Below are 23,068 nucleotides of genomic sequence, written 5' to 3' on the forward strand. Positions count from 1 at the left end.
GCTCTGTGGCTTATTAATTAGTAAACTATAATGGCAAAAAAGATTTACCATTAAACCAAACATACTTGCTGTTTTGTGTCTGACATCTTGCTTCTCCTGACCACATTAATCTAATTGACTCCATATGATCTTAAACATTTTGGGATATCACTGGTTTGATGACACTGAATGTTGTCTTCAAAAGTCCCATGCTTAGTAAACAACTGACAATGGCATTTACCTAATTTGGACACTTAAGCCTGGTTTCATAGGCAGGGCTTAGATTAAGACAGGATTAGACCTTAGTTCAATTAGGACATTTAAGTACCTTTTATAAATGTGCCTTAGAAAAACAAAAAACATTAATGGTGTGCATCTTGAGATATATCTTAATATTTTAAGATATGTCAAAGCAAGTTGCTTTCAATTAAAACTGCTAAAACATGCATTAAAGTCTGGGATTAGACTTAAACCTTGTCTGTGAAACCAGGAGACAATTTGCAAGAATGATTCTGTAATTGTTTTGCTTATAAACCACATCATTACATTGAATTGAAGGGAACAAAGGGAATCCATATAAATTTAATATAATATTTATATCTCTACAACTCATGTTTGCTGGAGCCAGGAGAGAGTGAATAGAGGCAAGTTATATATACACAACTTTATTTAACATTATTGTACATCATTCAATAGCAGAGGAACATCGATACAGGAAAAACAGAAGATCCATGAAGCACAGAGCAATCAATGCCCTAAAAAGGGAAAAAAAATAATGACTATTACTTCATTAGCATGGCATCATCTCATGTAAATACAGATCAATTAGCAGGTATGTTATTTAGTTTATATATATATATATATAAATATATATATATATATAAACTAGCGCTTTGGTTTCACAAGGTTTCCAATCTCACACCGAAGGAAATGGTAATGGTTTTACTTACATAGCCTTGTGAATTACTCTAACCCATTCCTTGTTTTGTACTCATGCACATCAGTGCTGTGTTGCTTGAACAGCTGGTGGGAAACAGAGAGGGTGTTTAGGAAACTTAAAAACAGGTGTAAGTTTGTGTGCATGTATGAGAGATCATTTAAATGGAGTTACCAGTGCCCACAAGACAGCTGTACTTCCAAATGCCAGTCCTACTCTCAGCATGTTTGGCTTGGAGGGATCAGGTTTGGATGCTGTATAAGCATTTCTGCTAACCACTGAAAAAGAGAGAAAAGCGATCATAAAAACAATCTATATTTAATGCAGTCTGATTGTTTTAGACAGTTTTAGTATCTATCTAAGTTGATAGTTTGTATATGAATGGATTTATTAACAAGAAGACAAAAATTAAATTTGTGAAAACAAATCTGTCCTTTGCTTGTAATTCACCAACACCTGAAAAAGCCCATATCATTAAGACATACTAGTACTAGACTGCATATATATGTATATAATGTATTATAAATATGTATATTATGTATTATAAATGTGCACATTATATATATATATATATATATATATATATATATATATATATATATATATATATATATCATACATGAGTTGTAACTAATGCATTGGCTGCTGTGTTGCTAGTCTGGCTAAGCTAAGAAAGGTCAGGCCATACTCCTTTGCTAAGATAAGGCGAATGAACAATATTTACCAAGGAAATGTACTGGGACTATAATGTACGCCAGATATAATTCGCATTGCCGTACTCACTCTTATTGACAGCTGAAGTCCTCAACAATAACCGGCCGAGAAGCATTTTGACGGTGTTTCTCTACCAGACAAAATTCGATCTTTGCTCGATTGTCTTTCCTTCCTGCAGCCAGGACTGGATGACCTAGTGGCACGTAGAGTAATCGATCGCCAATGAAAGACTCATTCACCTCCATACTGTGTTTTGTGCTTGGAACAAAGTATACATCAGTATACAAAAATATACAAATGTATACACAAATGTGCCAGAGTGAACATAACAACCATTCATTGATTAAAAACTTTATTTCATGAAAAATATTAAGTCCTCTCTGTAACTGACATTTGGCTTTGACCCTGACAATTTCTTTTTGTGTATGTGAAATTTTCCCAAAACATTTTTAAATAAAATAATTATTGATGTTTTTTATTAGAATAATACATATAAAAATTATTTATATTAGATAGAATTTCTGTTTTCTTTCTAATAAAATGTTCCATATTCACCCCAAAAATGATTGGGTATACACAAAGAATAGACAATAGATTATTTTCTTTTCAACAAAATCTCAGGAATAATCAATATCTAAACGAAATCTCCAAAACACTCTTAGCTGTAAATAAGCCCTGTAAATAATTTAAATGTAACCTTTTTTACTTTATACTTAAACAGTATTTTTCACAACGTCTCCAGATATTAGCCCAGTTAACATTTCTAAATACATTCGTCCACAATAAGCTTTTATGAGTAGCTGTTTCACCTTTTATATGTTTATTAGTATTAGAATACAAATATGCCCTGTCTCAGAAACATTGATTATAATAATTATAGTAAAAATAACGTCAAAAAGGCAAACTGTAATTTTCTTACACTTTGTGTATTTATTTTATATAATTATATATCTTAATTTTATAATATATTAAAATAAAAAAAAATAAAAAATATATAAAAAGACTATTTCATCCCCGCCTCGGAAATGCTGCACACTCGACGCATGCGCAGTTCACAGTTTGACCCGGGGAGAAGCAGCGTCGCCATTTTGGTTCTGAAGGGGGGCCTGCTGTCACCACGTGAAGTCGAGGAGCCCCAGACAGCGAAGTTCGGGGGGCTTTTACGATACAGCAGACAATCCAGCCAGAAGATCGCGGATTCCGATTCATGATTAAAGCAAAGTCACTGTGTTCAACACTTAAAAGCTAGAAGCATGCCTTCGATAACTCTGCCGCCGAAGGAGAACGCTCTCTTTAAGAGAATATTGGTAAGTTGGGGGAAATATATCTGCAAACGAACGCTGGATCGTTAATAATAGAAAGGAAGCGTGTGCCAGTCGCCTTCCTATTTTAGCCAGGATCTCTCTCTGCTGACCTCACGAGAAACCTCCTAAGAGTATTTTGCAAGCTAAGAGAAGCATTGGCGTTGCTTTAATACTCGTAACATGACTATTAGCTCATGCACGTTCACGCACTTTGAGAGCAGATGAACTTGCCTGACACCGAGCAGCTAACTACCCTAGCACGTTAAGCGCAAAGATCAGTGATTTGATAGCTGTGGCCGGAATAACCATTAAACAGTGCTATAAAGTCGCGTTATAAATCTGTACCAAATAACATCGTGTGGTGTTTGAGAGTTTCGTGCTTTAAATCATGTCAAAATGACTCGATTAGTCACCGTACAAGTTAACAGTATGAAAGTTAATCCATTTAAAGCAACACCAACCGCCAAATAACAGCAGTGCATTAAAGCACGAAGGCAATATTGCAATAGTTACGTTAGTGTGTACAGAATTGTTACGCAAGTTTAATTAATTGGGAAAAAATACTTTAAATCCACCTTTATTATTGTGTATTGACACTTTTATTAGTACCTGAACCGCCACTCATCAAAAACCGCTGTCAGATGCTAACTGGACAAACTAACTCATTAATCATGTGTGGTGGTGATATCAGGGAGTTGGACGTTATCATTCTAGATAGACTTTGGTTAACACAAATTCTGTGTAATTAATGCAAGATGAGTCAGTAATTTTTTTTTTATATTAAGTGCCTGCAATATATATTGATTAACCCTGTTAAAGGTAGGGTAGGCAATTTGTTTTATAAACATTTCTGTTATAATGGTTGAAACTCTCTTCACATCATGATAGCAAACATTAATAGAAGTGGTCTTAATATTAAAACATTTACATTTATCTTCTGTGGAAGTCTCAGGACAAAAAAAATGTTCGTCCAATCATTTCATTCGGTCCGAATACATTGATATGACGTCTTACCTGCCTGTCAACCTATCTATTTCCATACTTCCAAGCACCCTTCTCATGCAGACATCACACGTTATCAGTGCGTTGTAGACACCATCACTGGACACGGTAAACAAACCGCAGTTTTCTTTTATAGTTCCTCCTGAACCAGCTTCTGCTGCGTTCACGCCATGTCGTTACCATAATTATAAGATGGCAACCTGTGATGTGTCTACCCGGAGCTGTTCATGTCCTTAGACTCGGATTTATGTGTTTCTATGTCAGCACTGTCAATGCCGAAATGAAAGTGCAGCAGTCAGGTGGTGCAAGTGTTCTGTAAGTTAAGTTTATTATTATGGTAATGTAATGTGCTTTGAGACATGAGGTAATTTAACGCCATCTCTTGTCTCATGACGCTTTGCAGAATCTGCTGCGCGTGCAAGTGTTCATGTTTTTGGTGCGTTCATGTGTTTTGAAGGAGGAGTGGCTTTGGAGATGCTCTGAAAAGTGGGATCTCATTCTTTCAAAGCTAGCTCCCTACCGTTAAGTTTCATTTAATTAGTTATAATTTGCTTTTATAAATTTGGCATTTATTATTTGTGAATAATTATAAGAGTACACTTGCATATAGATGGCCTCAAAGAAGCTGACACTCTTTGGCTAAAAGCTATAGCCTAGAACCTTAATTGTGATTTCATAGGTTTTTAATATAGTTCATACAGAAACCAAAAGCAAATGTATTTTGGGAAATTGGGAGACTAGCTTGACAGGTTGGCTGTGTCTCAAAACCTATTAGGTCTAATTAGACAATAGTCTAGTTAGGGTTTGAGACAAAGCTGGTCGACTACTCTGATAGAGAACTATTGGAAATAGTCTCACACATCCAATCCAAATGATGCACTTTTGTTCTTATGAAATTCTTTGTGCTTTTGGATGTTGTTTTAGGTCAAAGTGACTCAGCTGCTGCTTGTTCAGTCTTTGCTCTTAGTAATGTGTATTAATGACCAGTCATCATGAAACAGCCCCAAGTAGTTGTGTTACTACTGATTATTAGACTATCCTGACTTTTCTTGTTCCAGAATGCAAAGTTAGACATTTTAAGTCATCTGACGTTGGTTCATTTGAGTTTTCTAACATGTTTCTCTTCTGGCACATGGAGGAAGCTTGAATTGCTAGAAGTCTTTATTGTGATTAAAATTTTTTCAACTCACACATTACTTTTAGTCATGATAATGCGAACAGCAGTGCATTAAACATGCTTATGTTAGAAGGGCATTCCTTCACGTTACTGTTATGTCGATATTTGGCAGACAGCTTTCATGGGATGTCAAAACTGTTGTGGTGACCAAAGTAGATTGGAATCTGTTTGTAATCAACGTCTCACCATCATAGCCTTTTTTCTTCTGAGCCTGCCACAGGCGTTTTAGTAGCATTGTCAGGGTTCCTAATATGCTGTTTGGAAAAGTATGGAATTTGATTTGAGTAATTTCCATATCTGGATAAGTATGGAAAAATATTTGTTTTTCCAGACAATTGCACCTATTCAGTTTTCTAAAGTACAAAATTTGGAATTTCTAAAAAATAAATGTGTCATACAAGCAGATAGAGAGGTGAGTTAAAACTATAAATTTCTCGATTTTAATGGATTCTCATTTTTATGAACCATTATCAATTCTTAAATCCCAAGAATCAATCTTTTAGTCTATGCGGTTTTCACTTGATGAATAAAAAAAACTTTCTAGTACGCCTCCCATCCAATAAATCACAGTAAGCTTTGTGCATTGTTACTTTTGATGTGAAACAAAGTCTCAGCTTTCAAATTCTGTCCATTTTATTACAAAATTCAAACAATAAATACTGTTTTGGTGCGCTTTAATGTTGTGTGATGGTTTGTGTAGCGCCTCAGTTCAAGCGAAGCAGCAGCGCACATGTACTGATCATCTCTTCCGCTTGACTACTAGTTACAGCACCAAATAAACATGAACAAACATCAGAAGGAATGTTGAAAGATACAGTACAACTTACCGAAATCCGTATCGTCACGTAATCGCTCAATCAGTGTTTCAACTGCGGGAAGACATCAATAAAACAGTCTGTAATGTTACATTTACCTCAGAAAAGCCATTCAATGACCATAAACCTGTTAGTCATCTTGAAAAAAAACTAACGCTGGAGGAGCATTTAGCTAAATATTATGCACTATATTGCATATTCATTGTATTTTTACTTAACATGTTCTTCAATATTTAATGTATCTTTGAATAATCGTTTTATCAGAGCCGCTATTTAACTGTTCATATATTTTTTTTAAAACAAGTAGAAGCATAATTATGCCATTAAAAAGTTATAACGTTGTTAGTGTAAAAACTTCCTTATGTAGGCTATAATTTAAATGTAAGTAGCCTATACAAATCAGTTGATTTTAACCTTTAATGTTTTAGTAATGTACCAACTGGGGTTCCCTGTATAGTTTGCAGCATTAGTTGAGACATTTAATTTCCTTGAGAATTTTCCATGTACTGTACATGATAGACCCTAATTAATCGATATTGAATGAAATTGAATTGAAATCGTAATTGAATTGAATCGCAAACTTGTGAATCAAAATCGAATCGTGAAATTTGTCAATACGCAGTCCTACATGCAGAGTGTTTTCATGGTAAAAGTTTAGTGATCACCTAAATCAGACTGTACTTCTGCTGTTTGATGATCATGCAACATCAGATCTACAATTTCAAATTGTGTCAGAGGTGAATATATGCAGGTTATAAACTGTTTTAAGTTTCTTCTCATCAGGTAAGCAAGCAAATGTTATTTCGAGAAAACAAATGAAAAACAGTGAAAATTAAATATTTACAGATGACTGATATTTACCAAAAATAATGCTGTATGAACCATTTGTGTTAAATATGGTCTGAAAAATTGTTTGGAGGTCTGGAAATTTTAGTCTGGAAAAGTATGGAATTTTGAAATGGAAAATGTGTAGGAACTCTGCATTGTGAAGTACTTTAATAAGAGTTAGATCAAATATACAGCAGATCTGTAAGAGGGACATTGTTACAGAAGGTGCAGCCGCCTTCTCCGATTTTTTTCTTGATTATCCAGTGCATGTCTTTGCAGGAGTTCATGAAATCTTTTAACCTTTGTGTTCTCTTGTGTCATCACAGAGTACCAAGGTGATTCACATTTGTATCATAGACTCAGTGTGCATTGGTTATTATGCGTCTCACACCTACTTTTGGTGAGGTTCTGGTTTGATGTTCTGGTTTGAAGTGTTCAGAAGCTGTACATCTCTAACCACACACCTCTACCGTACTTTCATTTTGCCTTATACACCGTGAAAGTGTTTTTAGTGAGCGTGCTTTTCCCGTTTGATGTCTTGCAGAGATGCTACGAACACAAGCAGTACAGAAATGGCCTCAAGTTTTGCAAACAGATCCTGTTCAACCCGAAGTTTGCCGAACACGGAGGTAAGACCATTCTCGGACATTAATTACTTCATTTTCTCATCATTTTGAACAATTAAATTGGTTGAGCTTATGATCATCTCTTTTTTTCCCCATCCCTCAGAGACCCTCGCAATGAAGGGACTGACTCTGAACTGCTTGGGCCGAAAGGAGGAGGCGTATGATCTAGTGCGACGAGGTTTACGAAACGATCTGAAGAGTCATGTCTGTATCCTTAACACTTTTCCCATTGTCGGTAGATTCATGAAAAGCATTTTCAAAAGAAGTATTAGTAATTTTTGCTTTGTATGAACAATGAACATTGTACGTTACTACTAGTGAATGAAACCCAATTTGAGGTACTTGTAACTGTACGGCACTGATTATCTAACAAGTTAATTAAATGTTAAATGTAATAGTTTTTTATTCTTTTTCTTAAATATTTTTTTACATGTAAATATTTCTTGTTGTTTAACAATTTTATTTAGCAATAAAAATTAAAATAGTAGTAATAACAATTATTTATTACTAAGTCATAATGATATAAATTGTGCAGCCCTACATAAAAGCACTGCAAACCTGTAGCTTTTTTGTTTTTTTAAGTTCATTTTAAATAGCAATCACAATTTTTTGCAGAAAAAAATTACCCCCCCCCCCCCAATCATTCAGCAGTAGGCGCAGTGCAGTTTCCTGTCCTTAACTCTTCTTCAGGTTGGCACGTGTACGGTTTGCTTCAGCGCTCGGATAAGAAGTATGACGAGGCCATCAAGTGCTACAGGAATGCTCTTAAATGGGACAAAGACAATCTGCAGATCCTCAGAGATCTCTCACTGCTGCAGATCCAAATGAGAGACCTCGAAGGTTACCGGGTAAGTTATTTTGAATGGAAGTGCTTGTATAAGTATGTCAGGAAATTACAATGTTCCATGGAAAAAGCCAGTTAAAATACTGTTGATTTATATTTTTTTCCAAAGTCATCCTTTCACTCAAATTGTTACAGTGATATTATGTCTTGTATCATAATTTATATTTGTATTTATATTAAATTTGAAATATGCACATTATAAGAATTGTCACTTCTCTCATTTCTCTGTCACAGGAGACCAGGTACCAGTTACTGCAGTTGCGTCCAGCTCAAAGAGCCTCCTGGATCGGATATGCCATTGCGTACCACCTTCTGGAAGATTATGAGATGGCGGCTAAGATAGTGGAAGAGTTCCGCAAAACACAACAGGTATTTTTTCATCACTTCCTGACAGTTGTGTTATCTGCACTGTTTATTTTTGTGAAAAGCTTGGGAAGGGGATACCACCTAGTGTTTGTTTTTGAATGCCACTGAAGATTGCGGATGATTGTATTTCAGACGTCTCCAGAGAAAGTGGATTACGAGTACAGCGAGCTTTTGCTGTATCAGAATCAGCTGTTGAGGGAGGCCGGGCTTATCAAAGAAGCCCTTGATCACCTGACCAACTATGAAAAACAAATCTGTGACAAACTGGCTGTAGAGGAGATACGAGGTGTGTTTTTATAAATGTGTCAGGGGCATGTTCAGTTCAATAATGTGTCAGTTATTGGCTGATATTAGAGGGTCTTGTATGTTTTTATGGTTAACTGTGCATGCTTTCCTTTTTTTACTTATAGATTAACTTTGTTCCCATCTAATGCTCACTTAGTTCATATTTAAAGCAAACACGAATTTAATAACACTTAAAAGTTTTATCAAATCTCAAAATGAATATTCATATTTAAATACTGCACAATATAATGTTGTGATGCCTAAATTCACTTATACATTTTTTTTTTTTGTTATTTAACTATTGTTCAAAAGAGGTCATTTAGATTTTTTTCAGTCTTTTACGCTCATCGAAGATGCATATATTTGAACAAAATACAGCAAATTAAAATATTATTACAATATAAAATAGCTGTTTTCTATTTGAATACATTTTAAAATATTCTTTATTCCTGTGATGCAAAGCTGAATTTTCAGCATTATTACTCCAGTCTTCAGTGTCACATGATTCTTCAGAAATCATTTTAATATGCTGATTTGATGCTTAAGAAACATTTCTTATTATTGATGTATTATTGATGTTGAAAACAGAATCTTTGTTGAATCGTATAATCAAAGAAAAGCATTTATTTTAGATAGAGATCTTTTGTAACATAAGTATCTGTATTGCCCACTTTGATCTGTTTTAATTTCTTAAAAAAAAAAACCTTACTGACCCCAAACTTTTGAATGGTAGTGTATTTTAAATTTATTTAGACAAAACAACACCATTTACCGCTGTTAGCTAGAACTTTAATAAGGATGCATCCTTTTGTATGTTGTCTGGGAACTCGTTTATCATGGGCTGTCGCAGTTTCTCTAAAGCAAAGTGTGTTGGTATGTGTGTAGGAGAGCTGCTTCTGAAGTTAGACCGGGCTGGTGAAGCTACGGAGGTTTACCGCCGACTGCTGGAGAGAAACCCTGAGAACTGGAGCTATTATCAAGGGCTGGAAAAAGCACTCAAACCAAGTAAACACATTATCCTGAACGCAGCAAATCTTGGCTGATTTTCATTTCTATTAGCCCTTATTATGTCATGCTGCTTTCAGAGAGTGTCGAAGAGAAGCAGAAAATCTATGAAGATGCCTGGGTTAAGTATCCCAAAGGCCTGGTGCCAAGAAGACTTCCTCTCAGCTTCCTCACAGGTCAGTCTTGTCAAATCAATAAGGCTGTTATGCTCTCATAATGTGTCTGTGTATATGACCGCATTTGTTTCTCGCAGGTGAGAAGTTTAGAGAGTGTTTGGATCGCTACCTGAGGATGAACTTTAGCAAAGGATGCCCACCTGTCTTTACCACACTCAAATCACTCTACCACCACAAAGACAAGGTGAGATGACAGTATGACCTAGAGATGTGTAGAAATTTCTGCACTTCAGCAAATTAGAAAATCTCTTTCCGTCTTTTGCAGGTAGCGATTATTGAGGAGTTAGTTGTGGGCTATGAAAAAAGTTTAAGAACCTGTAAAATGTTCAACCAAAATGGTGAGTACTTGCAAACGGATTTTAATGACGGATGGCAGTTGAAGTAATAGTATTATAGGAGTAGTATTTTAGCCTTTAGTTAAATGCGATAGTTATTTTTTTCTTATGCATGCTATTTTTATTTCTTATGCATATGTTGTGATTATTTTATGATTATTTTAATTCCTTTTCTATGTAAAGCCCTTTGAATTACCATTGTGTATGAAATGTGTTATTTAAATAAACTTGCCTTGCCTTGTGATAGTGCCAAATTTCTCACTGTGGACATGTGTTGCTGAATTTGTAGATGACGGGAAAACGGAGCCACCCACCACTCTACTGTGGGTTCAGTTTTTCCTGGCCCAGCATTTCAACCATATCAGCAAACAGACGCTTGCCCTGGAATACATCAACACAGCCATTGAAAGCACCCCCACCCTCATAGAGCTCTTCCTCATCAAGGCGAAGATATACAAGGTAAAACACACTCAGGTCGAGGAAACAAACTTGGGTACTTTACATCAGGAGTTAACGAAATGACACACCTTTACGTTTGAGAAGTGTTTCAAAATATTCTCGACAGAACCTGAACCATTAAACAGAACTTGAGAGAGTGACTTATTTTCCATCTCGCTCTTGTTCTCTTGAAAGCATGCGGGTAACATCCGTGAAGCTGCTCGGTGGATGGACGAGGCCCAGGCTCTGGACACTGCTGACCGCTTCATCAACTCCAAGTGTGCCAAGTATTTGCTCAAGGCTGGCCTTATCAAGGAGGCTGAAGAGATGTGTTCCAAGTTCACACGGGTTAGTGTGGTTAAGCTCAAATAACACCAATGATTGCATATACACTACCCAGGGCTTGACATTAACAACTGCCAACCCGCGGCTGGATTTCAGCAGTGGTGTATAAAGCAGTCATTCCTACTAGCCACTTAGGCGGTTTGAATTTTATATAATAAATATACATTTTTAATTTGTAGTCTTTTAAACTATTGTGCATTATTAACTCATTCTTGCATAATTTGTGCTCTCACCCAAAGTGCACACACATAAGGCCACCTCTCAGTATTAAATTTAGGGTTTTTTCCACTGCTTATTGTGCTTAAACAGTCAAATACACACGAAATAATGTCAAAATGACGGTCTTGGTGAGTATTCACGTAAACACTGTCAGTTATGTTATAAGTCAACTTAAACAGTTGAGAAAGGAAACGCATTCGTAACAGAATGATAGATCCGTGCATCAGGTTTTAAAGTGACAGCAATCTAACATACCTGCTGCGAAATTATGAGCAAGCAATTGGAGAAAACCCCCGTTTTACACCTTTTTAGCTGGTGAGCAAAAAAGTTAATGTCAAGCCCTTTACACTACAATTAAAAAATTTGGGGTCTGTAAGATTTTGTTCAAGAAATTAATACTTTTATTCACAAAGAATGCATTAAACTGATCTGAAGTGACAGTAAAGACATTTAGAATGTTAAAGTTTTTTTATTTCAAATAATGCTGTTCTTCTCATTAATTACTTTGCCTTAACAGGAATAATTTTCACTTTAAAATACGTTAAAACAGATAGCTGTTATTTTAAATTGTAATAATATTTCACCGTATTACAGTTTTTACTGTATATTTGATTGGTTAAATGCAGCCTTTGTGAGCATAAAATACTTCTTTCAAAAACATAAAATCTTCTAATATTTAAAGTCCCTTTAAAAGACAAGTTCATTCAGTTGGAGGCAATCTTGGCATTGGAATAGAGAGAGGCCAATTACGTTGAAAGACTACGTTTCAGTAATGTTTAAGGAGTCAATTTTTTAACAAAAAAAAAAGTTTAAAATTTGTCAGGTTAATGCCCAATTTACAGTAAAATTTGACTGGTAATGATTTAACCGGTAATTCACTTAGCACTTGTAACTAACTGGTGGGACTTGCTTTCCTTTTGACCCTTCATATTGACCTTTTTTAATTTCTCACATTTATTTTTCCAGGAATGATCTGTCTTAGTGCCAAAAACATATCAATCTGAGTGTTTCTGATCTTTGTTGTTTCCTGCAGGAAGGAACCTCTGCGGTAGAGAATCTGAATGAGATGCAGTGCATGTGGTTCCAGACAGAGTGTGCTCTGGCCTACAAGTCCTTGAACAAATACGGAGAGGCGCTGAAGAAGTGCCATGAAATTGAAAGGGTAAGTCCTAGAGCATTAGACACTGTCAGATGTTTACTTCGACTTTGAATCTGTAGTTTAATACCTCAATGCTAAATCTGTTGGTTTAATGCAAAGCTAGTTCAAGATGAATGGTCCGAAATATCCTGACACTTTCATCTTGCTGTTCACAGCATTTTGTGGAGATAACGGATGACCAGTTTGACTTCCATACATACTGTATGCGGAAGATGACGCTGCGCTCCTACGTGGATTTGCTCAAACTAGAGGATGTGTTGCGTATGCACCCTTTCTACTTCAAGGCAGCGCGTACGGCCATCGAGATCTACCTCAGCCTTCACGATAACCCGCTCTCTGATGACAACAAAGAGTCGCAAGCCGACAACGGTACCTTCATGCACACTAAACAAACTCGACACATTCAAACCTCCAGAGGCCCATCCTTGCTTTTTGGAGAAAGTTTACAAAAATGGGAGGTGGTTTTGTTTTCTGAATAATTGTTTATTCTGTAGCCAACCTGACAGACAAGGAGCTGAAGAAACTGCGCAACAAACAGAGACGTGCCCAAAAGAAAGCCCAGTTAGAAGAGGAAAAGAAGAATGCTGAAAAAGAGAAACAGTTAAAGAACCAAAAGAAGAAAAAGGAAGAGGACGAGGAGGAGATTGGAGGACCTAAAGAGGAGCTCATACCAGAAAAACTTGCTAAGGTGTGTATGTTTTGACAGCCACTTGTTCTTTAGAGGGTAAAGTATTAAGATTTTTCATCACATTGTCATGTTTTTGTCTGTAGATTGAGAGTCCTCTAGAAGAAGCGATTAAGTTCCTGACTCCTCTGAAGAACTTGGTAAAGAATAAAATAGAGACGCACCTGCTGGCCTTTGAGATCTACCTCAGGAAAGGTGACCTCAACATAGTGATTCATAACATTTCCGGTTCTGTGATTTAAAACTCATGATGTGTGTTTGTGTTTGTAGAGAAGTATCTTTTGATGCTGCAGTCGGTGAAGAGAGCTTACTCATTGGACCCCGATCACCCCTGGCTCCACCAGTGTTTGGTGCGATTCTTCAAAGGAGGTACATAAAGGCGGACATACTTTCCTCGCATATAACAAAAGCATGCAAGTCCACTAAGATTTGTGTTTGTTTTCAGTGTCGGACAGCAAGGACATGCCTGAGGCAGTGCAGACGGTTCTGAAGCAGGAGATCACAAAACTGTTTGGCGAGAGTGACCCCAAGACTTTCAACAAGAACTTCCTGAGCAAACATGCAAACTCAATACCACACAGAGTTGCAGGTACCCACTTGTGAACTTTTAGAAACCAATATTTTGGAAACTTCTATTTTCTTAAGTATACACTATCATTCTAAAGTTTGGGGTCTGTTTTTATTTGTAATCTTTGGAAAGAAATTAAAAATTGAATTCAGCAAGAATGCAGTAAAATGATCAAAAGTGACAGTAAAGACATTTATAATGTTACAAAAGATTTCTGTTTTAAATAAATGCTGTTCTTTTGAATCTTGGGAAAAAACATATATAATAATAAGAAATGTTTCTTGAGCAGCAAATCAGCATATTAGAATGATTTCTGAAGGATCATGTGACACTGAAGACTGGAGTAATGATGCTGAAAATTCAGCTTTGCATCACAAATTACATCAAATAAAAAAAAGAAAGCAGTTATTTTAAATCAAATGATTTTAAAATATTTTTTTGATCGAATAATTGCAGTCTTGATGAGTGTAAGATGCTTCTTTCAAATCTCACCAACCCCAGACTTTTATTATGTGTTATTTATGCTTGATTTGATTACAAATAATAAAAATGAAACAATAGAGTGATGAAACGCACTCAATCACATTACTGCTTGTTCGCATAATCTTGAACTACACCTATGGTCATTTTTGCTCATGATTGTCTCCTTACTGCTTTGTTGTTGTGAAACTCTTTAGTATTACCACTAAATTCTTTTAGCTGTGCATTTAGAATCTGCCCGTTTTGTGTATGCAGCTGCTAAGATGATGGTCTTTCTGGACCCGTCCTCTGAGAGCATGGCTGCTGAGCTGGCTACTTCTTTAAACGAGCCCCTAACAGGCAGTACCATTCAGGTACCAAAACCATAAACAGAACAGTGTACATTTGGGGATATTTCACTAGAAAAGAATGATGCTACATCTCTCATCTCTCATCAGACATGCACCGAGGCGCTCCAGGCTTTGAGGGACGGCAGTCTGGGCTCGCAGCAGGAGAAATTTCTCGAATCATACCGAGTGGCTTGCCACGGTGTCTATCCCTACGCTGTAGCCTTCATGCCCCCCGGTTACCAGGACAACTCTGCGGTGACCACCAACGGAGACCTGTCCCCCTGCGACCACGAGGACATGCCCAATGAGATGTGAGCATTTCAGGAAGTGAGCAGGGTGGCCGTTTTATGGCCGTCAGCATTTTGAGACTAGACGCCCCACAGAGGTTGAGACTCCACTGCACTAACGAGACCAGTTACCTTCTGCCTTCGCATCTACTCACAGGAGCAAGCGAGCAAGCAATAGGGGAAAACCCCATTTTACTCCTTTTTTTTTTTTTTCTTTCTATCTTGGGGTTGTTGTTTTTTTGTTTTTTTTTATATGGCCAATGGCGTCTCTTATGCTAGAACAGAATAAACGGTATTACAGAGAAAGATTGATCAAGATGGTCACAGTGAACTCATTGGGCCTAATTCCTGTTTATCAGACACATGCATCTTGCTTCTCATGTTTTTAAGAGTAATTTATATCAAATAATATTAAAGAGAACCGAATAATATCAGGAGGAGCAATACTATTGGTCCTGGTTTGTCTTGCGTGGTCGTGTGCCAAACCTGTGGGGCGGACCTTGAGATGCAGATGACGGCACCTGGGGGAGGGGGGTGGGGGAGTGTGTGGTAGTGAATTAATGTGGCATTGTGTTGCTGGGCATAAAGCAGTTCCAGGATCAGCCACCAGGTGGAGCCAGCAGTGGAAGACTACCACGTCAATCGGGAGGTGACTCGGCCAATTCAGCCGATTTAAAGGTCACCTGGAGTGCCGAGGAGAGGCAGACGTGCATCTCTTTATTTTATTTTTCTCTTTCATCCTCTTCTGCCTTTCGGTTATTCAGTGAACGTCTTAGAGGCGGCAGTGGCTTCTGTTGGACCTTTTACTGTGACTGTTTCTTTTGGGTTTGTTTGGCTTATTTTATTTTTCTCCCACTCATTGTTTGGGTTCACCTTATGCTGGTTTCAACCTTTCTGTTTATGATTTTCTTTTTTTTTTTTTTTTCTCCATCAAACATACCACTGTCTGAATTCTGAGAAAATGTCCCGTCATTTGACATTCACACAGTTACAAATAAAACAAAATAACATAACGGTGATGCACTTCTCTTTTTGTTTTTAATTTCCACATTCGGTTGTACACTGTAAGATGTAACCATTTCATTTCTTAGAAAATACAGACCACAAGAATTTGCAGAGGCTGCTAAAGTTAAATTTGTGCTTACAGCGAGTGTTTGTTTTAAATTGACTTCTTTAGGTGTTACTTTTACTGGTTGTTTACTGGAAATATGACTTTTAAAAGATATTAAACTGAATTATAGCCTCAATTCATGTTCTATAGCAATGGTTCTCAACCTTTTTGACTCCAAGGCTCTCCATGTTCCTCAACAATATTTGAAGGCCAGTTCTTTGTAATTTATTTATAAAATTCTTCAATTTGATCCAGTAAAATTTTTCATTTTTATAAAATATTTTGCAGTCATAGTTTCTACCCGGTAAAATATTTTAGATCTTCGCCTTGGTCCAGGTCTAGATGTCTCACTTTTGAAATTAGGATTCCTCGTATATTCAGGTTTTTTCAGATAGCTGTTGAGGGAGTGAATTACGATTAGACATATCTTGATTTTTAGTTGTTTTGGCCTAAAATTTTAAGTCAATTGGTCGAGTACTACTGTGCTAATGTTATATGGAAGTATTTTGTTCATATCTTTTTTTACACTCTATTTTGACCCATCTTCATAATTATTTGTCTAAATATCTAGGTGTGAAGAGTAGTTTCACAAATGTTACGACAACATATTCATGCATTCATGGATGTATTATTTTGCTCGTGATGTAGAAGTAATTTTAGACTTGTGTAATCCCACACTTGTTTAGAGTCTGGCTTTGGGCACCGCATCTGTCGGTCCGTTCTCATGTTGGCTCTGAGAGCTGAGGAAAGTGTGGTCCAGGTTCAGGTATGTAGTGATGAACTCTGGGAAATCATTCTTCTGCACTATCTCTAGAAACATGGACACAGCAGTCATCAACCTCTCTCTGTCTCTAAAAAGGGTGGAAGGAGAGAAAAGGTCAGTATTTCTCAATGTGAGCTCTTGTGCAATCAGAGGTGGCATAGCTCTGTATGTAACAGATTTACAATGGTAATTTAGACGAACAACTGTATTTTTTAATACTGTATTTTTCTGAGATATTAAGACCCCAGGGGGACATTAAATAAAATCCAATAAAGCAGTATTCATTCAGCTACATTTTTTTATATATATGACTGAATTCTAATTGGATAAGTAATGTTGAAAATAGGCAATATATACACAACAATGTGAAACAGCCTACGGTTAGTCCAGTGTTATTTTAATATTTATATATATATATATATATATATATATCATTTTTATTTTATTTTTATTCGCTTTTATTTTTATATTTTGTTTAATTTTAGTTTATAAGCTGTAGTAATTTTATTATGTGCTTTTGCCTTTTTAGTTTAATAAAATATCTATTTAGCTTTATTTTTAATTCAGTTATAGTTTACTTCAACTTATTTCAATTTTTTTTTTTTGTCATCTAATATTTATATTTTAGCTTTATTTCAATTACTGAAAACATTTTTCATAAACTCTTTATTATAAAAAAAAGGAAAGAAACATCCCTTTTTCAGGATACTACAATTTTGTAAAATCCAAGTAAACTTTATTGGAATATCTTTAGACAATCTTTAGTTTCTCATGCTTGTTCAGTGAACTATAAACAATTATTGCACATGAACCTGTGGAACAGTACTTAAGGCAATGAACAGTTTAGCGGCATCAGTGAACATGCCATTTAGTCTTCTAAAAACAACCGTTTTTTGGTTCCCATAAGAACCTTTCAGTGAACGGATATTAAAATAATATATTTTCTTAGTGTGAAGAAAATTTTACTAATATAAAGACCCCTTTTCCACTACAAGGAACCTTTTGTGCAATGGAAAGATTCCATGGATGTTAAAGATTCTTTATGGAACCATTGATGCCATATTTTTAAGAGTGCAGATGTGAACAGAGAACAATAAACTGTAATGTAAGATCTGATCCTTTGTTCAGGGTCTCATAACTTCACTGAGTTAGACTAATAAACTATATAACTTTGAGGAGGAGCTTAATATTTATTAAGTACTTTATTAGTATATATTGAATTTTAATTTTATAATATTAACATTTTTATATATGTTGTCATTTATATATTTTATAATTAAACAGTCATTTTTTTATATCGCCCCCAAGAACATCCTGTAACCATTGGTAAAATCACTGCAACGCATGGTCTCTTGTTGCTTTAATCCCACTTAATTTTGTGTGTACATTCCAACAAATATATTGAATCTATACAGCATTCTCTACCTGTTTGTTTGGCAATTTATGGCTGCCTTCAGATCTCCCATCAGATCGTCAGCCAAGCTGCTGACTAGAGCTCGTGTCACCACCATCCCATCATCCTCCAGTCTCACCTGGTGCCGGATCCACTGCCAAACCTGATAAATGCAGCCTCTTAGAATAAGAGATGGCGTTGTATTGTACCATGTGAGATGGGCATTGTGGTGAACTGACCTGAGATCTGGATATCTCTGCAGTTGCCGAATCCTCAACCTTCCCCAGATAGAAGAAATGACCTCTGCCTGTTGGTAAAAGTTAATATCCATAAAACCTCAAATTTTCTGAGCACAAAGCATAAAAGTGTTGTTTAAAAAACAGTTTTTGTACCTGAAAGCCAGGCTTCAATGAAGAGGACTCCTACAGCGATGTTATACCTCAGTCCGTGCAATGTTACTCCTCCCTATATAGAGATGTAAAGCACTTGAAAATTAAATATAATGGCAACTGCATTTAAACTATAATGCAAATTTGCAAGACCTCACCACACCGAAGACATTGAAAGGACCACAAATGTATTAATAAGTTGACAGGATTTGTAGTGATAGAATTGAACTAACTGCAGGCATAATGAGCAAGTCCTCAGGGGTCACATTGATGTCTTCCCGCAGCTGCATGAGTTGGTTCTGACCGTGAGAGTGAAGCTGGAACAGCTGTGGGAGAGAAAGAAAGAGTTTTTTTATATGTACATATGCTAGTGATGTGATGGGAAAGTCAATGATTAGACCTATGAGCAACCTGTTATAGTAAGTGGGACACTTACTTTTTGCATGGGCTTAATCAGGTCCATGTCGTAAACCATGAACCCATCAACTCCTGCTTTGATCTCCAGTAACTTCAGTCTAAAGCAACACGAGAAGATCATTTGAATGGAGAACAAATACAGAAGTATAATTGGATCAGCACAGATACATTATATTATATGTAGCCTAGGCTTTAACATAACTTGTGTTAAATTTTTAAATTAATATGTCTGATCAGGCAATTCAAATATGGATTACAGAACTGTAACGACATAAGTACAGTCTGTAATGAACTTGACAGTACACCTGTACAAAACAGGCCCTTACAATGTTATGGTGTTGTGGATGGTTTGAAGGGCAGCATCACAGTTCTTAAGGTATTCTGAATGGCTATATAGGACTGCTATGTGGTTGCCAAGGTTGGTGGTTTCCAAGTCTAAAAAGTCTCTATTATACTCTGGTCCTTAGATATGGTTTGTGCTCCTCCTTCAATGTGAATAGGCCTAGGCCTATGTTTTATCGTCTGCAAGGGAACAATTGTCAGCCTGACTGCTTTGCCAAAACAAGGTGCGTGATTTAAGGTATAATTTGTGCATGGTGCAGAATTACAGATCAAATTTTAATACTTAAGGTTCGTCATATTTAGAGTTGCTCTTTGAGATTTTGCAGGCGAAATCATCCAGTAAGAATTCCCGTGATCGAGAGTTTCGCGTGAGGGCGAAAAAGTTCCCCACGCACACGCAGGCTTCGCTCATGTTCAAGCTGGTCACGTGAATTTGCAGCGTGGTCCAACAGAAAGCAGTGCTTCATACATCTCTGTGCTACTGACCTGTTTTTGCATGGGAAATTTCTCTAATGTGACCTCAAATCGCAGCCCTGATCAATAGTAATAGTGATGCTGCCTTATTATAGCATAATGAAAATATGATATCCAAAATAACTCAAAAAGTTAAGGCTATTTCATGTTTCATGCCATATTTGGATTTATGTGCCACTGTGATTATGGATTGGATTGCAATCACCATAACCATAGAGCTGTTATTTGCATCTTGCCTGGTGACAGTAGCGAGTACAGTCTTGTAGAGGTCACTCTCTTTGTCTCTAGGCAACAGCAAAGCTGCCATGCCACCTGTTGCTAGGGCACCCCTGCGGTGACACGTCTGCACTAGAAGGTCCATGTAGCTGTGCAGAAAACGCTTCTCCATATCTACATACTTACTGCGGTCAGGGAGGAGGAAATCAGCCCGATGACCTAGAAAGCAAACCATCGTCACTAACAAGGGATGTGATTGGGTTTAAACTCGTCAAACTTGCAGAAAGCATGTGAGCTGACCGAATTTGTTGACAAATGAAGCTGAGTAATCCCAGATGCCACAGTTGAGACCAGCAGAGTGTTCCTTGAGCTCATACAAAATCTCCTCCATCTCGAACGATGCCAGGACACACTCAATCAGCACGGTAGCCTTTATACAGCCCGCTGGCAGGCCAAGCTACAAAACAATTCAATCAATATCCGAATTTAAATTGCATGGTAGTTAAAACTGCAATGGATCAAATGCAATCTCGATCTGCACCTTCTTCTCAGTCCAGAAAAAAATCTGACTCCACAATCTGGCTTCCATGTAGCTCTCAACCTGTACAACAAAACATGAAGATTTTCTTGGATATGTTTGATACTACACTGAAGTTCTGTCCTGGTAAATGAAGTAACATGATCTGACACTGACCTTGGACAAGTAGAAAAAAGGGCCACTCTGGTTTTGAAGAAGTAGTTTTGCATTATGAAACATCAGCAGACCAAAATCAAACAATGGACCAGGAACCTCTCGACCATTCACCTGCAGGGAAACAGATGTTCATAGTCTTCTCACTACCAAGAAGGATATTTTATTATTCAGGGTTAGCTCATTAACAGCTAAAGAGATTTCTTAGTCATCTTTCATTTTGTTCATTGGGATTTTGCCAAGTAAGACATGTTCCTGGATCATGTTCCTATCCCTACTCCTAAAGCTAACCTTACCCATACGTTATCCCTAAAATCAGAGGGAAAGGATGGGTGAATAAGAATAGTGTAGAAGCCCTTAACCCTTGTTAATTGGGATGTTGTTCCAGGATCAACAAAGATGTTGATTCAGGAGGAACATGTTACACTTGGTGAAATCACATTCACCCTTTAATTTTAAAATCAATTAAAATCTTTCATTTTAATCTGAATCAGATATTTCTCCAAAACCCCATTTGGAGCAATATATAAACAAACACAAATTAGACATTGACAAAAGAAGAGTTTATGATGAACGACTTTCATTGATTGTCCCGCGCAAGGATGATCATATGTGGCGGTCTGTGACTCCTGTTCACTGCTGAAATTTTAAATAGATCTCATTTGTGGTTGTAAGTTGTTATAATTTTAAAACAAGTAAAATCCTGCAATAAAACATTAAATGGAACTCAGTTTCAAATAAACCAACACACATGGAAAATCGTGGATATCCTAATCTGTGCCATTATACCAGCTCACTACAGATCCATACCATCATATTGTGCTCCACCATGTTCCACGCTCGAGGACGGAGCATCAGGACTGGAGCCTGAGAAATGGGTGGTACATCTATTTATAAGAAATGTGACAAATTGTTAACACATGCTTTCCAGATCACAGTTTTAATAAAAAAGTAGCATGAGATGACATAAGACTCACCCTGAAATTGGTTGTGCACAGCGAGGTAAACGTTATAAATGCCCTTTATTTGATTGCGATATGTTGGACAGTTGCCATCATCAAAATCAACCTACAAACGAGCAGAACAATAATACCGGTATTTTAACAATAATACAATAAACAATAGTAATTACAACCAGGAATCTGTTTTTTAATTTTTCTGTATTGAGTGCATTGCAGTATTTGCCACTATGGTTTTCTGTATGTCACCACCATCATATTGGCACAACTAAGTCCTACCTGTAACCCTTGGGCAGTAGATTTGAGTCCCATTATAAGACGTTGTGTATCACAGGGTGAAAGGTCACCGATGTCCACATGTCTGCAGTGTAATCTGTCTGGAACAGGGTTAACTCTCCAGCTGGGATCATTTCGGATGTGAGCTGTGTCCTGCAGAAAGCCTGGTAACTCTCCAGTAAGATCCAATTGAACTTTCCGGAGAACTCTCAAGTTCAAAACCTTGCAAAAGAGTGAGAATATCTCTTAATAAAAACTTCTCCAAAAAATAAATACATAAACAAACATTGTTATGAGTAAATATGTAATTTGAGTTTGTACAGTGCAGGTTAGTTCCAAAAACACAACAAATCAACATTCTCATTTTGCTATATTTATTGCTCTATATTGTTATTGACTATTGTATTTAGATATTTTAAAACAGAGTAACAAACTGTAAAAACTATTAGAAATTATATACAAGTTAAAGTGGGTACCTTGTCAACCTCAGGTTGGAAGGTAGAAATTAGTTCAGACAGAAATTGCAGAGCATCAAAGTTAAATAGAGTATGAAACTCTCTCTCCAGTCCTGAGGGAGGCGTTTCCAGCTCAACACCTTGATGTACCTATTTATCAGCACATTAAATCTGCATGATCTCCAGACACTGATGCCGAACAGCAGTTTCATCATATAGGCTAGTGCTGCACATTACCATTGAGAGACATTGTGACACTTAAATATGTAGGCTATAAATTCAAACAAATATTTGAACATAATGAAAACATTTCATTGAGTGTTTTATTAGGCTACTGTTTTAAAACAGTAACAAATTGTAAGAACTTACCAACATTTTCAGCAGTCGTCCAGTAAATCTAGAGTTGGACTTTGGTAAGTGTCAGTGTTTACTTGAAGCCACACATGACTGTGTACAGTTCACTTCACTCGTGAACGGATCGGTGTTTTTGAACAAAGCTTTTAAGCGAATGAATCAGTGAACGAACCCAACTGAATCTTTTTAGTCCATTCTCCATCAATGTTAAAACAACAAATGTTAACAATCAAATCACTGGAAGGAAAGTGATATCTTCCACCCCGTTGTTTATACAAAATTAATTAACTCAATTTAATTACTTTTATATTTATTTAGTGAGTTT

General features: G+C 36.6%; 3 protein-coding genes across 3 annotated transcripts; 1 reads left to right on the forward strand and 2 right to left on the reverse strand.

Annotated features, from left to right (window-relative positions):
- Positions 1–592: 592 nt before the first annotated feature.
- ndufc1 (NADH:ubiquinone oxidoreductase subunit C1) lies at positions 593–1,828 on the reverse strand. Its single transcript, XM_079892942.1, has 4 exons — positions 1,700–1,828; positions 1,091–1,194; positions 930–1,002; positions 593–734 (listed from the first exon to the last, which is right to left on the reverse strand). Exons 1-3 carry the CDS (start codon positions 1,743–1,745, stop codon positions 943–945), a joined length of 210 nt encoding a protein of 69 aa, XP_079749068.1. The 5' UTR covers positions 1,746–1,828; the 3' UTR covers positions 593–734; positions 930–942.
- An 858-nt stretch (positions 1,829–2,686) lies between these two features.
- naa15a (N-alpha-acetyltransferase 15, NatA auxiliary subunit a) lies at positions 2,687–15,920 on the forward strand. The gene is made up of 20 exons (XM_079891778.1): positions 2,687–2,937; positions 7,301–7,385; positions 7,486–7,590; positions 8,073–8,230; positions 8,461–8,595; positions 8,725–8,878; positions 9,763–9,882; positions 9,963–10,058; positions 10,136–10,242; positions 10,324–10,396; positions 10,683–10,852; positions 11,027–11,179; positions 12,429–12,557; positions 12,710–12,923; positions 13,049–13,242; positions 13,326–13,434; positions 13,510–13,608; positions 13,685–13,828; positions 14,543–14,640; positions 14,725–15,920. Exons 1-20 carry the CDS (start codon positions 2,884–2,886, stop codon positions 14,929–14,931), a joined length of 2,604 nt encoding a protein of 867 aa, XP_079747904.1. The 5' UTR covers positions 2,687–2,883; the 3' UTR covers positions 14,932–15,920.
- ugl (ureidoglycolate lyase) lies at positions 15,809–22,860 on the reverse strand. Its single transcript, XM_079891779.1, has 15 exons — positions 22,759–22,860; positions 22,411–22,539; positions 21,938–22,156; positions 21,677–21,767; positions 21,510–21,586; positions 20,703–20,813; positions 20,550–20,609; positions 20,309–20,465; positions 20,029–20,227; positions 18,996–19,074; positions 18,793–18,885; positions 18,563–18,635; positions 18,410–18,477; positions 18,203–18,333; positions 15,809–16,865 (listed from the first exon to the last, which is right to left on the reverse strand). Exons 1-15 carry the CDS (start codon positions 22,762–22,764, stop codon positions 16,697–16,699), a joined length of 1,662 nt encoding a protein of 553 aa, XP_079747905.1. The 5' UTR covers positions 22,765–22,860; the 3' UTR covers positions 15,809–16,696.
- Positions 22,861–23,068: the final 208 nt, after the last annotated feature.

Source organism: Squalius cephalus (genome assembly GCF_949319135.1).
Source record: "Squalius cephalus genome assembly, chromosome: 14".
Lineage (NCBI taxonomy): Eukaryota > Metazoa > Chordata > Actinopteri > Cypriniformes > Leuciscidae > Squalius > Squalius cephalus.

Excerpts from the sequence above, each read along its gene's own strand:
- ndufc1 (XM_079892942.1), bottom strand. The coding sequence starts at position 1,745 with ATGCTTCTCGGCCGGTTATTGTTGAGGACTTCAGCTGTCAATAAGA. Across the intron at positions 1,195-1,699 it reads GACTTCAGCTGTCAATAAGA|TGGTTAGCAGAAATGCTTAT; the intron begins GTGAGTACGGCA and ends TCTCTTTTTCAG. Across the intron at positions 1,003-1,090 it reads CAGCTGTCTTGTGGGCACTG|CTGTTCAAGCAACACAGCAC; the intron begins GTAACTCCATTT and ends GTTTCCCACCAG.
- naa15a (XM_079891778.1), top strand. The coding sequence starts at position 2,884 with ATGCCTTCGATAACTCTGCCGCCGAAGGAGAACGCTCTCTTTAAGAGA. Across the intron at positions 13,829-14,542 it reads AATACCACACAGAGTTGCAG|CTGCTAAGATGATGGTCTTT; the intron begins GTACCCACTTGT and ends TTGTGTATGCAG. Across the intron at positions 14,641-14,724 it reads TAACAGGCAGTACCATTCAG|ACATGCACCGAGGCGCTCCA; the intron begins GTACCAAAACCA and ends ATCTCTCATCAG.
- ugl (XM_079891779.1), bottom strand. Across the intron at positions 20,228-20,308 it reads TTCATTTGTCAACAAATTCG|GTCATCGGGCTGATTTCCTC; the intron begins GTCAGCTCACAT and ends TTTGCTTTCTAG. Across the intron at positions 18,636-18,792 it reads ACTTGCTCATTATGCCTGCA|GGAGGAGTAACATTGCACGG; the intron begins GTTAGTTCAATT and ends ATCTCTATATAG.